General features: G+C 37.5%; 1 protein-coding gene across 1 annotated transcript in view; it reads left to right on the forward strand.

Annotated features, from left to right (window-relative positions):
• Positions 1 to 18611, forward strand: part of GRIN3A (glutamate ionotropic receptor NMDA type subunit 3A) — a 196118-nt gene that overhangs the window by 132182 nt on the left and 45325 nt on the right. Inside the window, exons 5-6 of the mRNA XM_053577442.1 lie at positions 1983 to 2098; positions 12202 to 12353. Of these exons, the coding sequence (XP_053433417.1) occupies positions 1983 to 2098; positions 12202 to 12353 (268 nt within the window). The remainder of the gene's footprint in view (positions 1 to 1982; positions 2099 to 12201; positions 12354 to 18611) is intronic.

Here is an 18611-nt window from a genome sequence, read left to right on the forward strand (position 1 = left end):
AAGTTTCCTCATCATCAGCTCCTAGGAGACAATTCACATCCCCAACCCTTTCTAAAGCTTCCCACTGCTAGGGAGCTTGGAATTACTTTCATTTTGCTTAATATTAAACTTAGGCCTCCCTGTAACTTAAATCCAATATCCCCTGGAAAGAGGGATGCATTATAAATGGGCTGTTTCACTTCCCAGTAGTACAGGAAAAGGGAGCAATGGTCATTGGCACCAAAACCAGAAATTGACCTATATGACTTTGTGTCCATAAGTGGCCCAGATAAAAGCATCCACGCAAAGATATGTATCCTGAGCAGTGATGAACCTTCCAGGTGTCTGGGGATGTCTTTCTGTTTTAAATTTTTGATGGACCCAGCTGTATTCCTCTTCTGAGTTTAGAGGCCACATCTCTGTGAAAAATTCCAGAAGCCCCATTCCTGGCTCTCCCAGACCAAGCACTGAGCTCAGAAGGAATAGAGAAGAATTATTCTCCTTGCAAAGCTGTTCAGACAACTCAGAGGGTAGAAAGCTTTTTTAAATGGATATATGTTCTACCTACACCTTTCCAAAAAGGATTTGAAGTGGCTGAAAACAAAGGAATCATTGTATATGCCTTAGACCTGCAGTCCCCAGCTCCCCAAGCTGCAGACTGGTACTGACCCATGGACTGTTAGGAACCAGGCCTCATGGCAAGAGGTGAGCAGCAGGCAAGGAAGCAAAGCTTCATCTGTATTCATAACTGCTCCCCATCACCTGCATCCCCACCTGAGCTCTGCCTCCTGTCAGATAAGCAGAGGCATTAGATCCTCAGAGGAGCTCGAACTCTACTGTACACTGTACGTGCAAGGGATCTAGGTTGTGAGCTCCTTATGAGAATCTGATGCTTGACAATATGAAGTCAATGCAATGCTCTTAAATCATCCCAAAACCATTCCCCCACCCCATTCCATGGAAAAATTATCTTCTGTGAAACGAGCACCTGGTACCAAAAGGTTAGGGACAGCTGTCTTAGACAAGTCCCTTTAAATCTCTTCCTTCCTTGCCCTCTCTGTAAGTGGCAGCTCAGTCTGTGTGGAGACATAACCTTCATCTGGACCATTTCTGTATTTATGTTCAAAATATGAGACAAGTTTCATGAGTGATACCCAAGGCATATGATGACAGCTTGATCCAGCTTATTGCCAATTCATTAAAACAGCACAGGGACACCTACTTTAAATTACTCTTGCCTGAACTGCCTACTAGCATGGAAATGACCTGTGAATCTCTGGGGACAAAAGCAATAAATCGGGTCACTAAGATCTATTATATAAGCTTCCCCTTTCATTTTTTGAATGCTAACCTATGTAGGGACTTTAAAGAAACCATAACTTCCTTTTCCCCAAAAGTACTATATCTCTTACATGTATTGCCTTAAAAATCTACTGCTAAATATAAAGTAATATTTGGTTTCCAAAGAATGTGATTGTGCTCATAACAGAAAGAAATAAAAATTTCAAATACTGATTAATGAGACTACCTAGATCCAATATTATTATCTATATAACCTAGATCAAGTTACTTCAACTCTCTAAGCCTCAACTTCCTCATCTATTGTGTCTTAGTCTTTACGAGGGATAAAATGTATAGAAACAATAAATATAAGGCCTAACACAAAGGAGCTGATAATGTTAGAGAAAAGAACCTTCTGGATGTACCTTCCAATTCAGCACAGAGTTTCCCTGGCTTTTTGTGGGATTTAGAAGTAATGAAAGGGACTGGTAGATAAACCTAATTGGAAAGATGTCATAGTCTCTTATAAGAGCATCTGTTTCCCCTGGTCTGTGCTCTGGAGGTCAGTGAGATGCCAGCGAAGCTGAGTCAGCAGCTAGCTAGCTTGTTCTGCCCTTAGTGTACAGCTTTCTGTCCCTTAAACAAAAGCCAGCTGTCAGCCTTAGCATTTCCTGCCCATTAATGAATCTTTTTCACTTTTCTTCTCTTGGTCTTAAATATAGGAATGATCCAGAGAAACTAGACGCCTTCATCATGGACAAAGCCCTTTTGGATTATGAAGTGTCAATAGATGCTGACTGCAAACTTCTCACTGTGGGGAAACCATTTGCCATAGAAGGTATTAATCAGTCGCTCTTGATTCACTTTTCCTCAGGATGTGCTCAGTTTGCCAGCCTAGCAAGTCACACACGCCAGCATCAGAGGCAACAAGCTATTCATCATCCCTTGTTTTCATTTCATTCATAAGCACTTAGCTATTAAGTTGCTGAAGTTAGGAATTTATTTTTTACCTACTCAACAAACATTTATTTACCCAGTTATTCAGGGGAGTCATCATTACCTAAATGATGTTGCTTCAGATATCTGGGAGTGGTGGCACGTGTAATAAATGGGAAGCCCATTAATCTAATCTGTATTTTATAGTAGCCAGATGCTGCAGTGATTCTGATGCAAAATTTAGAATGAGTACATTGTATAACTGGAAAGGGTCCCAACATAGATCTAATCCAATCTACTCATTTTATGCACAAGAAAACCCAGGGATAGTATATCACATTTTTATAATCATATAATCAGACAATAATACTGGGATTAAAATCTAAATCATATGGTTCTTGAATAAGTGTTCTTCCACTAGTTGAAAAATAAGTAGAAAAAAAAAAATTTTGTTCTGTAGTTTAGTACCCTTTAGGTCCTAAACAAAACCGTATTTGGACCTCAGGCTTGCCTTTTTCCCCACTGGAAGCAAATTTTTCTTCCAACTTGATCAACCCATCAAACAAATTTCAGGACCAAAGAAAGATTGCTTTGTCAGTAGCTTCTTTCATTTTGAATGATTGTTGATAGAAGGAGCTGATAGCTTGAACCAGCAAATTTCACATCTCCCAATTCCCAGCTTCCCTTCCCTGACAGTACATGCTGGCTCCCAAGACAGCCACGCTCACTTGTCAGAAAACACTTTGGCTTAAAACGGTCCCATGGGGGTGCCCCAGTCCTATTTTCAGAAATCTACACTTTCCTGTATGTTAACTAGTATATCAAGGCTATACTGATTACAATTTGCCCAATTTCCCAGCCACAGTTGGTCTCTGTCTTTCCTAAACACATCAGCAGATTTTTTTTTTTTACTTTAGTCTCTGTTTTTGTGATATGAGAATGTAACAGCTGATGCTGTTTCTTTGAGCCTTCTCCTAGGAGAAATTAGTCTCCTCTCCAGGCAAAGTGACCCCCACCTAAACCAGGGATGAAACTCAGAAAGAGGAAGTCAGTGGCAGTGGTCTTCTACACTATTAAGACTACAATCCCAGATTTCAGAGAAAGAAAAAGAAAATGAAAAAGCTAGAAAACCAAATGACATTCAGGATATGACCCCATTTTTATGTGACAATTAAAAATTCTCAATTGTTTTGGCTTCTAGGGATGTTACATTTTATTTCTGTCCTAGACACACTGGGTAATTGAGGTCCCCTCAGCAATTAGTAGCTACTATCAATGAATCATTTTCAGAGAGCAGAGGAATGGCGGACTCCATTGTCCACCTTTGTCTTCAGGGGGCAACCTTATCTTGTCAAAAAACAGTGGTAAGATGGCTTGTTTGCCTCTGCTAGACCCTAGTGCCAGATGCCACACAATTAACTCCCCACTGGCTTCCTGTTTACATTTCCATCTGTACTCCTGAGACTTGATGTCTCACAGTTCCCATCTTCTCTAGACTCCACACTGTTTTCAAGGGGATAAGCACAAAATGGTGCCTGGGCGAGCTCTCCCTGCAAGAGAGAGAAAGGCTACAGAGTTTAACTGAGGGAGAATTGTCTCCATTGTTGGTTTATTCTCAAAACCAATGGGGTACAAATCAGAAAATTTAATTTGCTACTGCCCCTGCCAACAAGTTCACGACCTAAAAGCATAAACCACAAAGGGAAGATACTTCTGAGTTATAGACAACAATGTGATGGAGATACTAGTAAAAGTCTTGACTGCAGCTTTTTAAAAAGATATTAAGCTTATAGATATTTAGGGAAGTATTTTTCTCAAATAAAAAGTTTTAAATATTACATCCTTTCCTTTAACAACCTTTAGGTTTTCTGAACTTACTACAATTGAGCTTTATTAAGTTAGACTGTATAAAACAAAGTCATCAAAGTAGTTTACGAACGATACTTTACCAGTTAGCTCACAGGAATATTTTATATGCCTATTTAGCCCCCCTTCACAGGGCCTAGTACAATGCTATGCATATAACAATTTGTAATAAATAATGTATTACCTATTAAATAACTCATTAGGTTAGATTGGAAATAAGTACCGAATTCACTTACTAATGGAGATAATCATTCTTAGTGTGTGCACCTACTTTCCCCAGGGTTTAAATGACGTCAACAACTTAGGAACAAAAACAGAGTGCAGTGAGTCCTTCCTGCTGAATGTCCCTTCACTCTATAGTATTGATATTATACCACTTAGATTGACAATTGTGATGTCTGAATGTTTATAGCCACCCCCCAAAAAAAATTCGTATGTTGAAACCTAATCCTTAATATGATGGAAAGGGAGGTGGTTAAGTCACAAAGGCTGTGCTCTTATGAGATGGAATGAATACCCTTATAAGGTAGGTCCAAGGGAGCGCATTCATTCTTTCGATCAGGTGAGGACACAGCAAGAAGGTGCCACCTGTGAGCCAGAAAGCTGACCTTCACCAGACACCAAATCTGCTGGCACCTTGATCTTGACCTCCCAGCCTCCAGAACTATTAAAAATAGACTTCTATTATTCACAAGCCACCCAGTCTGGGGTATTTTGTGATAGAAACCTGAACATACTCAGATAGCTACTAAATACACCTCTAATCTCACCACTCTGCATTTATTAGACTTAAAAAGTAAAAGTAAGGCAAACGAGAGCTAGTGACTCCACACTTAGTTGGAAACCCTTTCATGAGCACTCGCTGCAGTTAAAGAGTGCCTGGCAGAACAAACCAAAACAATTAGGAATTCATAGGCTCCTGTAGAGGGTTTGGTCAAATTAAATACCATACACCAAGGCTCAAATATATATTGCAGAGGGACAGGGGAAGAAAGGGTTGAGATAAATGAACACATGTCCCAAATTTTTACATTGGGGTTAGCTGACAATAAGGTCAAACAAGGAGAAAGAGTAATGTACCTTCAGTCATGACTTTTGACCCTTCTGCCAAAGACATTTGCCTGTTTTTAAGTTTACATGCTTTCCAATAATTATGTAATAACAGTGCTTGGGGCACTAGCTCTGGAGTCTGAGCACTTGGGTTAGGATGGAATTGCTGTCATTAACTGGCAAGTTACTTAATTTGCTCTTCAGGTTCCCCTTCTATATAATGGGGAGAAAAACCGTACATCTATGATAGAGTTACAAGGATTAAGTCAAATAATTAATGTAAAGTATATACTGTAGGAGCATGCTGGCATATAGAGAGTACTCAAGAAATTACTATTGAGTAGCATATTGAATAGTGTATTGAATTAATAAGTTGAGATCAATTCACTATAAAATTCTCCCAGGATAGCCTCCATGGTTCTCAGCTTCTCCCACACATTTCTCTCCCCACTTTGATGTGCTGGGAGTAAGGAAAACCCATTTTAAAAATCTCTTTTATAGTTGGAACCATCACAGTATGTTCTCAACCATTGTCTCAGAGCAGCTAAATATGGTACAGACCGCAAAACCGAATAAATCTTTCTTCCTGAAGGCTTTTTAACCCTAGCTGAGGTCTTATTTTCAAACCATCTATTTTCCAACCACATTTCATGAGGATTCTTTCAGTCTCTGAATTTCTAACTATACATTTGCTAGCCAAAGTATATTCCCACCACTCCTAGCTAAGTAAAGCTGATCTATCCATGGGGAAGAGATCAGGATTCTATTCTGAAAATTGTTCTCTTGGGCTATTAAGCTGTATCCAATTTCCAGGGAGCCTGATGCCTTCATCTTTAGGGTTGAAGGATTCCATTTTGTTTCATCCATCAACCACAAAATAGTCAACCCTGTCTTTATTACAAAGCCACTTTTCTAATGGTAATGAAAGCAACTCAAGCTGCTAAGTTGAGTCAGCAATTTAATAATAAGAATTCTTTGACCATTGAACACAAGCAAATTGAAAAAGCAACTGATACAGAGAAGGACAGGAATAAAACCCTCAAGGTTCTACTATTTTGTTTCTGAATAAAATGGATTTTTATCTCTTTTAACAAATGTCTCTTCTCATTACCATATAATTTTTCCTACTTTTTCACTCACTCTTCAGGCATAGTTTGTTTTAATTAGCTAATAGTAGTTATTGTTAATTCTAGAAATCATTAAAATATAAATATTTGACATATATTAAAATAGAAAATTAAAAAGGACAGTAATCTATTTTTAGCAGCCAGTTACAAATTAATCTAGACATGATGGAGTGAAATAATTTAATATTTATTATTTCCTATGTACCAATTTTTTATAAATGTCGCTACAATTTCAGCATAGCTTTTTTCTTAAGGGAATCTTTTTTTTTTTTTTTTTGCAGTTTTTGGCCGGGGCGAGGTTTGAACCCACCACCTCCGACATATAGGGCTGGTGCCCTACTCCGTTGAGACACAGGCACCGCCCTTCTTAAGGGAATCTTAATACTTTTATTGCAATACCAAAATTCTATTCATAGAATATGTAGGTTTATAAGTATGAATTTCAAAATTTTAAAAATTTTCTTATCATGTACTTTTGTCTTATCACTATCAAAAATCAACCCCAGATGCCTTCTCTCATCCTCCTTATCCGGTAGAAATCTCTCATTCCTCTGATCTTCTCCTCTCACTGTGTCCTAGTCATTATACTTTTCCTTTATTGAATTTAGGCCTCATTCATCTTTTTTTCAAGAAAAATCATGTAACTTCTCCATGTTGTATAAGCAGTGTATACTTCATCTCACCCAGGGCACCATAAGCTACTTAGGGATGGACTGGGTGCTGTGTCCAGTTCAGCTCGATAACCTCCACTGAGCTGGGCAGAGTGCCTGGCACAGAATAAGAATTCAACACATGTTTGTGGAATTAATGGATAAATGAATGGGTGAGCAATAAGTGTTTATCAAGTGAAAAATGCAAACAAGTCTGCCATTATTGTGCTAATATGGGTTGTATTATTAGCGTATTAAGAGGATTTTTCCAGAAAAAAACAATATGATTAGTGAGAGTCCTTGCCAATTAATTCTTTACCTATTTTACTCATATACAAATTCTCACACCATATCTATACAACTTACTGAAGAGTTTATAAATAAAATCTAACTGTGAATAATATATAATTGTTTCTACTGAAGACAAACTACCAATTTAGATGATTGTGATTTTTTTTAATGAATTGCCTAGTTTGGGAGATTATTCCAGACACCTATAGTAATAGGGCCTGTATTGAAGGGGAGGAAACAGGTACAGTATTCTCATGTCTTGGTCCCATGTGGTAATAAAAATGAGTAGAGAGTGAGCTTTGGTGTTAGAATCAAACAGACCTACTTTCAGATGCTGGCTTTGCCAACTACCAGCTGTGTGACCTTGGCAGTTTACTTATTCAAACTTTGTCTCTAAGTAATACACACTCTGGCATGGGTTCATGTGGGGACACATGTGGAATAGTGCCTGGCACACAGTACCTAGTTCTTATTATTAGAATCCCAGAATAATCTAACCAGAACGATGTGTCATAATCTAATACACAATCTTACTTCAGTGCAGTGGTTCTCAACCTTCCTAAGGCCGCAACCCTTTAATACAATTAAAAGGGATCGCAACCCACAGGTTGAGAACCACTGCTCTCGTGCATAGTCTACAGAATGGAGTAAGGTATGTAAAATGTTTATTATAAAGCAGTATTTGGTGTATAGTAAGCCCTCCGTAAATATTAGAACTTTTTGTTTTGAAAACTATTGCCCCCAAGAGAGAAAAGCATATTAATGTGCAGAAAACCTAGTTAATTATTCTGACCATCAACTTTCTCCCACCAGATAGTTCTGAGTCCTCCCACACTTTGGTCTTAATATACCCCACTTCTTCTTTCTCTTGGCACCTACCTCGATTGTAATGACATGATCGTTATGATTTGCCTTGTTTCATATCTGTCTCCCCGGCAGATCATACATAACAGCAGAGACCGTAGCTGCCTCGGTCACTGCTAAATTCTGAACACTTAACACAGTGCCCAGTCACTTGGGAAATATTTGTTAGATGAATGTGTGAGCCAGTGACTATTATCATTATGTACATGCCTCGTACTGTGCCTGACACATAAATAAAGCCTGAATAGAAATTTGTGCAGTTGAATTGTCAATTGCATTTATTATAAGTTTCTAAAGAAAACCAGTTATTCCTAATAATAATGAACACCAAAGCTCACTCTCTACCCATTATTTAAAGAATGTTATTTAAAGATAACAGCAGCAGAAGAAAAACCTCCCCATCCAAAGTCTTTGATTATCAGTCTTGCCTTTCAAATCAAAATACTAGACACAAAACAGGCGCTGAAAATAGCTCTTTGAATGGAAAACTCTAATCATGCTTTTGACGTTGTCATCATTTCCTCAGCTCCCTATTGTGAAGAAACAAACAAAATTATCAGGAAAGAAACAACATACACCTCTCAAAAACTCAAAATCTTTTCTGCATTGTTTATTTATTCTCTTTTATTGGTTATACATACATCTCAAGCCTCGTTTTTTTTTTTCTAAAAAGGATTTGTATATCTGCATAAAAAGGATCAAAAACTAATGTTCTTAGAATTGCTTTGATAGATACAATAATTATAGGAGTTATTTGTCCCCATTAAATATCTTTGGATCCTTGACAGTCTTTCATTCTTTGTGTGTGAAAAAGGAACTGACAATATTTTTAATCTGTCTTCCTCAATCATATTGCAAGCAAAATCTATTTTTTTACTAGGCTATCCAATAGCCAAAAACAAAATATAGTTAATTAGCCTCTTTCATATGGCTCATCAAAGAAATTAACAATGTAGTAACCTTTTGGAAAGCAAGTAAAGCCACAGTGTGACAATAACAGACAGTCTAAGCTGACAAAACTTGAGAACATTGATGTATTTTTGTTGTTTCTGTAATTGCTATTGGGGTTTAATAATAACTCCTTGCAAGTGATGTCTAGAACAGTTTTTCTGACATTTTCCTCTAGGATTCTTATGGTTTCAAGCCTTACATTTGACTTTTTACCCATTTTGAATTAATTTTTTTGAGTGGTAAGAGAAAGGGGTCCTGTTTCAAGCTTCTGCCCAACTAAGGAAATAATCAGCAGATCAAATAGAAAACCTACAGAATGGGAGAAAATATTTACAATCTACACAGCCAATAAAGGGCTAATATTTAGAATCTATAAAGAACTCAAATCAGGAAGAGAAAAACAACCCTATTAAAAACTAGGCAAGACATTATCATAAGTTTTTCAGTAGAAGATAGAAAAATGACCAACAAAGATATGAAAATATGTTCAACATCATTAATCATCAGGGAAACACAAATTAAAGCCACAATGAGATACCACCTTACGCCTGTTAGAATGGCTTTTATCAAAAAGTCCAAAAACAGTAGATGCTGACGTGGATGCAGAGAGAAAGGAATGCTTATATACTGCTGGTGGGACTGCAAATTAGTACAATTCCTATAGAAATGGCATGGAGATTTCTCAAAGAACTTAAAGTAAACTTACCATTCAATCCAGCAATCCCACTAGTGGGTATCTACCCAAAGGAAAAGAAGTCATTTTACCAAAAAGACATCTGAACTCAAATGTTTATTACAGCACAATTCACAATCACACAGATGTGAAATCAACCCAAGTGCCCACCAATTTATGAATGGATTAACAAGATGTGATATATGTATACCATGGACTACTACTCAGCCATAGAAAGGATGAATTCATGCCTTTTGCAGTAATTTAGGAGGAACTAGAGATCATTTCTCTATGTGAAGTATCACAAGAATGCAAAAACAACCACCACATGTACTCCCTAATAAATTGAAACTAATAAATGGGCACAGAAGTGCAGAAGGAAGTAAAAGTCGTAAGAAGTCAAGAAGGTTGAAAAGGGACAGAGAAAAACCCACATAATGGATACAATGAACACTATTCAGGCAATGGGCACATTTGTAGCCCTGAATCAAGCCATGTATCAAAAACACTTCTACCCCCTTTAATATTTTGAAATAAAAATAAAAAATTTAGGGTGGTGCCTGTGGCTCAAGGAGTAGGGTGCTGGCCCCATATACCAGTGGTGGCGGGCAGGTTCAAGCCCAGCCCCAGCCAAAATTGCAAATAAATAAATAAAATAAAAAATTTAAAACATTAAAAAATAAAACACTATTCAGTGCCAGACATAAAATAAATAATAAAATAAAATAAAAGACACACGGAGATCTGCCTGTTATAGCTGCACAGGTAATTGTAGAGACAGAGTCTCACATTATCGCCCTTGGTAGAGTGCTGTAGCATCACAGCTCACAGCAACCTCCAACTCCTGAGCTTAGGTGATTCTCTTGCTTCAGCGTCCCGAGTTGCTGGGACTACAGGTGCCCACCACAATGCCCAGCTATTTTTTTGTTACAATTTGGCCAGGGCTGGGTTGAACCCGCTACCCTCGGTGTATGGGGCCATCACCCTACCCACTGAGCCACAGGCACCACCCTGCTGCACAGGTAATTGCATGTAATATGAACCTATGGAGAATGAAAGATATTCTAATAAAATATTCTCAATATTTACTTACAAACCTGTTTCAAAATCAAACTCTTCCATTCATGAAAAGAAAACAATTTGTGATATATTTTAATGAAAAAATGCTTATATTTGCCTTTGATTGCTGCATATCTCTTCTTGAACTTTAGGGGTCAACAGAGACATAAACATGATCTAACAACAAAAAAATGACAATAAATTTATTTCATCTTACTGCTCTTTCCCAATTCCTTCCCCTGCCTCCCTTGCCCCGAGTAACCCCTATTCTGGATATTTCATTTATCATATCCTTGTTTTTTCTAAATAGCCTACTATATATATATGTATTCCTCAAAATATATTATTTAGTTTTGAATATTTTAATATTTACATGATGGATTCATGCTGCAAGTAATCTTCTGGGACTGACCTTTTTCATTGAATAGCATAGTGCTAAGATAATCCATATCATTACATCTAGTTCAAGTCCATGTATTTTTTATATGATAGTCCAACTGTGTAAATATTCCACAATTTATTTACCCATGCTCTTGCCAGAAAAAATTTGGGTTGTTTTCAATTTTTGCTATCATGAACGCCGCCTCTAAGAACATTCTTGCACTTATCTCCTGGTGTGTTTGTGGAGTCCTTGGAGAATGTTCTTAGGAACAGAATTGCTGATCTTAAAGTACATAAATGTTCAACCATACAAAATAATAATAAAATGACAAACTGTTTTCCAAAGTGATTATATCAATTTGTATTTCAATAGCAACATATAAATGATCTTATCGATCCATATCTTCTCCAATTGGGATTACCAGAATTCTTTGTCTGTTTTTTTTAACAGTTGAAGTTCATTATTATAAGTTTTTATTGATGTTTTAGTTCCCATGCTATTCTGCATGTTCACACTGTTTTATTATCAAAAAATAAACCAAGAAAAAGTAAAAGAGGATCAGGCATTAACAGCGAATAAAGAATTTCAAAAACCAGAGATTGGGCGGCACCTGTGGCTCAAGGGGTAGGGCGCCGGTCCCATATGCCGGAGGTGGCGGGTTCAAACCCAGCCCTGGCCAAAAACAAACAAAAAAAAAAACCAGAGATTATGACTAGTTTAACTTTGTATACGCAAGGTCCAGAGGAGGGGTTCTGAGAGGTAGGTAGAGAATCCTAGTCCTAGGAAAGACCTCAAAGATTGCTTCTAAGAAATGTCATGAAGGGAAGGGCAGAAGATCTTGAAATACAATGTTCTACTAGGGCACTGTACACAACCCATTCCTCTCCTTCTCAGACGCATCTGCTCTGAGATGCAGCCAGTCTAAGGCTGATTACATCTAAGAACATCCTTCAGTCCCCTGAAGGAAAGATGATGAAAACTCACCTTGCTTTTGCTGTAAGATCTGATGGCAATATCACCCATGTACAAAATAAGGTAACAACCTCACAGGAACAGTGTAAAAAAACTCATTTGAGATTATTTTCCCCCTAGGATATGGCATCGGTCTCCCACCCAACTCTCCACTGACCTCCAACATATCTGAGCTCATCAGTCAATACAAGTCACATGGGTTTATGGATGTGCTGCATGACAAGTGGTATAAGGTGGTTCCCTGTGGCAAGAGAAGTTTTGCTGTCACTGAGGTATGGTAATACTGCTGATGATATTTGCCCTTTGTACAGCTTTACCTTAAGGAATATGTTACCTGTGCCTCATACTCCAGGCTATTGTAGTTACTAGGATGCTCTATGATTCTTGGTTTACTTTTCACTTCACTTGAAAAGTGCTCATTCCTGTATGAACTTATAGTAAGCTTGTCTTAGATTTACATGTGATGCTATTTTAATGAGTAAATGTCTACATTGCTACTTTTCCCCATAACCTGCATTCACAAGTACAAAATAAATGCTGTTCTGAATTACAGCAATAGTATCTGAGAAGGATATTAACAGTGTTTGGTTTAATCATTAATTTCTGGTCATGATGTATACTTCAAAATATCCTTTGAAAAATCTACCCAATGCTTAGCTAACTTCTCAATGGTCACTAGCTAAGGATAAATCCTTCGTGGATTATAAAAACAGAAATTCCTTAACTAGTACTTCTTAGACTATAGAATCACATATTTTAAACTGAAAACAACAAATTCTCTTCTTTTACAGTTGGGAAACTAGTACCCAGAGATATTAATGGATTTGCCCAAGGTATACAAATAGTCAGAATATACTTCCTTCAATTGTAGTACTCTGCTGTTACAATTTAATTAGAAATAAATCTACAATCTAGAGATTAGACAATTAAAATAGGAGACAGAAAGTTATAATCAGAAGCATAGGGTCAGATATTTAAGCTCATATTTATTTTTTTTATTTTTTTTTATTTTTTTATTAAATCATAACTGTATACATTGATATGATTATGGGGCATCATACACTCACTTCATAAACCATTTGACACATTTTTATCACAGTGGTTAACATAGCCTTTCCCGCGTTATCTCAGTTACTGTGCCAAAACATTTACATTCTACATTTACCAAGTTTCGCAAATACCCCTGTAATATGCACCACAGGTGTGATCCCACTGATTCCCCTCCCTCCACCCACCCCCCCCTTTCCCACTTCCCCCTATTGTTAAGTTGTAGCTGGGTTATAGCTTTCATGTGAGAGTCCCAAATTAGTTTCATAGTAGGGCAGTGTACATTGGGTATTTTTTCTTCCATTCTTGGGATACTTTACTAAGAAGAATATGTTCCAGCTCCATCCATGTAAACATGAAAGAGGTAAAGTCTCCATCTTTCTTTAAGGCTGCATAGTATTCCATGGTATACATATACCACAATTTATTAATCCATTCGTGGATCGATGGGCACTTGGGCTTTTTCCATGACTTAGCTATTATGAATTGGGCTGCAATAAACATTCTGGTACAAATATCTTTGTTATGTTGTGATTTTTGGTCTTCTGGGTATATGCCCAGCAGAGGAATTACAGGATTGAATGGCAGATCTATTTTTAGATCTCTGAGTGTTCTCCATATATCTTTCCAAAAGGAATGTATTAATTTGCATTCCCACCAGCAGTGCAGAAGTGTTCCCTTTTCTCCGCATCCACGCCAACATCTCTGGTCTTGAGATTTTGTGATATAGGCTAGTCTCATTGGAGTTAGATGATATCTCAAAGTAGTTTTGATTTGCATTTCTCTGATGATTAAAGATGATGAGCATTTTTTCATATGTCTGAAGGCCGTGCGCCTGTCTTCTTCAGAGAAATTTCTCTTCAAATCCCTTGCCCAGCCTGCGATGGGATCCCTTGTTTTTTTCTTGCTGATGCGTTTGAGTTCTCTGTGGATTCTGGTTATTAAACCTTTGTCAGAGTTATACCCTGCAAATATCTTCTCCCATTCTGAGGGCTGTCTGCTTGCTCTGCTTACTGTGTTCTTAGCTGTGCAAAAGCTTTTTAGTTTGATCAAGTCCCAGTAGTGTATTTTTGAAGCTGCTTCAATTGCCCGGGGGGTTCTCCTCATGAAATACTCACCCAGACCAATTTCTTCAAGGGTTTTCCCTGCATTCTCCTCTAGTATTTTTATAGTTTCATGTCTTAAGTTTAAATCTTTAATCCAATGAGAGTCTATCTTAGTTAATGGTGAAAGGTGTGGGTCCAATTTCAGTCTTCTGCAGGTTGCCAGCCAGTTCACCCAGCACCATTTGTTAAATAGGGAATCTTTTCCCCACTGAATGTTTTTAATTGGCTTGTCAAAAATCAAATAGCGGTAAGTAGCTGGATTCATCTCTTGGTTCTCTATTCTATTCCAGATATCTACTTCTCTGTTTTTGTGCCAATACCATGCTGTTTTGATCACTATCGATTTGTAGTAAAGTCTGAGGTCTGGTAGTGTGATTCCTCCTGTTTTGTTTTTATTTCTGAGTAATGTCTTGGCTATTCAAGGTTTTTTCTGATTCCATATAAAACGAAGTAATGTTTTTTCAAGATCTTTAAAATATGACAGTGGAGCTTTAATAGGGAGTGCGTTGAAATTATATATTGCTTTGGGTAGTATGGACATTTTGATAATGTTGATTCTTCCTAGCCATGAGCATGGTATGTTTTTCCATTTGTTAACATTTTCAGCTATTTCTTTTCTTAGAGTTTCATAGTTCTCTTTATAGAGATCTTTCACGTCTTTTGTTAGGTAAATTCCCAAATATTTCATCTTCTTTGGCACTACTGTGAATGGGATAGAGTCCTTAACTGCTTTTTCAATTTGACTGTTGTTGGTGTATATAAAGGCTACCGATTTATGAATGTTGATTTTGTAACCTGAGACGCTGCTGTATTCCTTGATCACTTCTAGGAGTTTTGTAGTAGAGTCCCTAGTGTTTTCCAGATACACAATCATATCATCTGCGAAGAGCGAGAGTTTGATCTCTTCTGACCCTATATGGATACCCTTGATCGCCTTTTCTTCCCTAATTGCGGTGGCTAAAACTTCCATTACAATGTTGAAAAGCAATGGAGACAATGGGCAGCCTTGTCTGGTTCCTGATCTGAGTGGAAATGATTCCAATTTAACTCCATTCAATATGATATTGGCTGTGGGTTTGCTGTAGATAGCCTCTATCAGTTTAAGAAAAGTCCCTTCTAGACCAATTTTCTTGAGTGTTCTGATCATGAAGGGATGCTGGATATTATCAAAAGCTTTTTCTGCATCAATTGAGAGAATCATATGGTCTTTGTTTTTTAATTTGTTTATGTGCTGAATTACATTTATAGATTTACGTATATTGAACCAGCCTTGAGACCCTGGGATAAAACCAACTTGGTCATGATGTATAATTTGTTTGATGTGTTGCTGGATTCTGTTTGTTAGGATCTCGTTGAATATTTTTGCATCTATATTCATTAGTGATATTGGTCTATAATTTTCTTTTCTTGTTGGGTCTTTTCCTGGTTTGGGGATCAGGGTGATATTTGCTTCATAGAACGTGTTGGGTAGTCTTCCTTCTTTTTCTACATTTTGGAACAGGTTGAGTAATATAGGTACTAATTCCTCTTTAAAGGTTTGGTAGAATTCTGACGTGAAACCATCTGGTCCCGGGCTTTTCTTTTTAGGGAGGTTTTGTATAGTTGATGCTATTTCTGAACTTGATATGGGTCTGTTCAACATTTCCACTTGATTCTGGTTAAGTCTTGGAAGGTGGCATGCTTCCAAGTATCGGTCTATTTCCTTCAGATTTTCATATTTCTGAGAATAAAGTTTCTTGTAATATTCATTAAGGATTTTTTGGATTTCTGATGAGTCTGTGGTTATTTCTTCTTTGTTGTTTCTGATTGATGATATTAGAGATTTTACTCTTTTTTTCCTGATTAGGTTGGCCAGAGGTTTATCTATTTTATTGACCTTTTCAAAAAACCAGCTTTTTGATTTATTGATCTGTTGTATTATTCTTTTGTTTTCAATTTCATTTAATTCTGCTCTAATTTTGGTTATTTCTTTTCTTCTACTGGGTTTGGGGTTGGAATGTTCTTCCTTTTCCAGTTGCGTGAGATGTCCCATTAAGTTGTTAACTTCCTCTCTTTCCGTTCTCTTGAGGAAGGCTTGCAGTGCTATAAATTTCCCTCTTAGAACTGCCTTTGCAGTGTCCCAGAGGTTCTGATAGCTTGTGTCTTCATTGTCATTTTGTTCCAAAAAATTGGTGATTTCTTTCTTAATCTCATCTCTGACCCAGCTATCATTCAGCATAAGGTTATTTAACTTCCATGTTTTTGTATGGGTATGCAGATTCCTGTTGTTACTCAATTCAAGTTTTATTCCATGATGGTCCGAGAAGATGCATGGAATAATTTCTATTCCTTTAAATTTACTGAGGTTAGACTTGTGACCTAAAATGTGATCAATTTTGGAGTAAGTTCCGTGGGCTGATGAGAAGTATGTGTATTCAGTTTTGTTGGGATGAAATGTTCTGTAGATGTCTGCTAAATCTAAATATTGGATGGTTAGGTTTAAATCTAAGATTTCTTTGCTCAGCTTCTTTCTGGAGGATCGATCCAACACTGCCAAGGGAGTGTTGAAATCTCCAACGATTATGGAGCTGGAGGAAATCAAGTTACTCATGTCCGTTAGAGTTTCTCTTATAAATTGAGGTGCATTCTGGTTGGGTGCATAGATATTAATAATTGAGATCTCGTCATATTGAGTATTACCCTTAACAAATATGAAGTGACCATTCTTGTCCTTCCTTACTTTTGATGGTTTAAAGCCTACTGTATCTGCAAATAAAATTGCAACACCTGCTTTTTTCTGATTACCATTTGCCTGAAATATGGATGACCATCCTTTCACCCTGAGTCTGTATTTGTCTTTTAAGTTGAGATGTGACTCTTGTATGCAACAAATATCTGGCTTGAGTTTTTGTATCCAGTCAGCTAACCTATGCCTCTTTAGAGGACAGTTTAAGCCATTCACATTGATGGAGAGTATTGATAAGTCTGGTGGAATTTTGGGTATCGAGTTTTTCAAAGGTCCAGTGGACATTTTTAATCCTTTCGCCAGTGTGGAAGTTGGAGTTTGATCCGAAGTTTCTGAGTGAGTTTACTTTTGTGGTATAGGATTGGGTTGGTCATTGTGGAGGATAGGTCTGAGAACATCCTGAAGAGCTGGTTTACTTATGGCAAATTTTTTCAACATATGAATGTCATTGAAGTATTTAATTTCTCCATCATAGATGAAACTCAGTTTAGCTGGATACAAGATCCTGGGTTGAAAGTTTTTTTGCTTTAGGAGATTAAAAGTTGATGACCAACCTCTTCTTGCTTGAAAAGTTTCAGCAGAGAGATCTGCAGTTATTCTAATATTCTTACCTTTGTACGTTATAGTTTTCTTTCGCCGGGCTGCTTTGAGAATCTTCTCTTTCATGTTAACTTTAGTGAAGCTAATTATGATATGTCTGGGAGATGGCTTATTGGAGTTGAATCGTGCTGGGGTTCTGAAGCTGTCTGCTATCTGAATTTCAGATTCTCTAGGCATGTCTGGAAAATTTTCTTTCATAATTTCATGTAGAAGGGCCTCTGTGTCCTTGGCAGCCACTTCATCATTCTCCGAAATTCCTATAACCCTTATGTTGTTTTTTTTTCGAATTATCTGAGAGCTCTCTGAGTGAGTGATCCGTTTTTGGTCTCCATTTCTCTTCCTCTTTGAGAGATAGGGAGCGTTCAAAGACTTTATCTTCAATGTCGGAAATACTTTCTTCTGCTTGCTCCATTCTGTTACTGAGGGATTCTACTGTATTTTTCATATCTTTGAGTGCTGTAAGTTCTTGTTTCAGTGTGTCTAAGTCTTTGGTGGTTTTGTCTTTAAATTCGTTAAATTCTTGAGACAATTTTTGAATTTCTCCTCGAATTCCTAATTCCATTTTATTAATCTTGTCTGCAAACCAAATTCTGAATTCGACTTCTGACATCTCAGCCAGTTGTTTATGAATGGGATCTTCAATCACATCTGCCATATCTTTTCTTGGGGGGGTTGATCTATTCTGGTTATTCATGTTACCAGAGTTTTTCCGCTGATTCCGCCCCATGGTTTACTCCCTTTGGTTTTTCCCCTGGGGTTTTATCGAGGGCCCGTACAGTGTTGTGGCCTGAGAAACTGGGGCCCTGTCTGGTGTGGTGGAGCAAAGTGGTTCTGTCTTGTTTTCAGCTGGTTTCTGTTCGATCCTATTGCAACTTCTACTCTGGCTTGAAGTCTCAGCTTTTGTTTGCGTCCTTGTGATCACAACTTACCTCAGGGGTGTTGATGTGCGTTCTTCAGCCTTCTCTCTTGGTGAGGCTCAAGTCCACCAGGATACTTACTAAATTCCTGTCCCTTAACTCTCCTTCTGGACGGGAGCCTTTGTTGAAAGCTGG

This window comes from Nycticebus coucang, chromosome 2, assembly GCF_027406575.1.
Source record: "Nycticebus coucang isolate mNycCou1 chromosome 2, mNycCou1.pri, whole genome shotgun sequence".
NCBI lineage: Eukaryota > Metazoa > Chordata > Mammalia > Primates > Lorisidae > Nycticebus > Nycticebus coucang.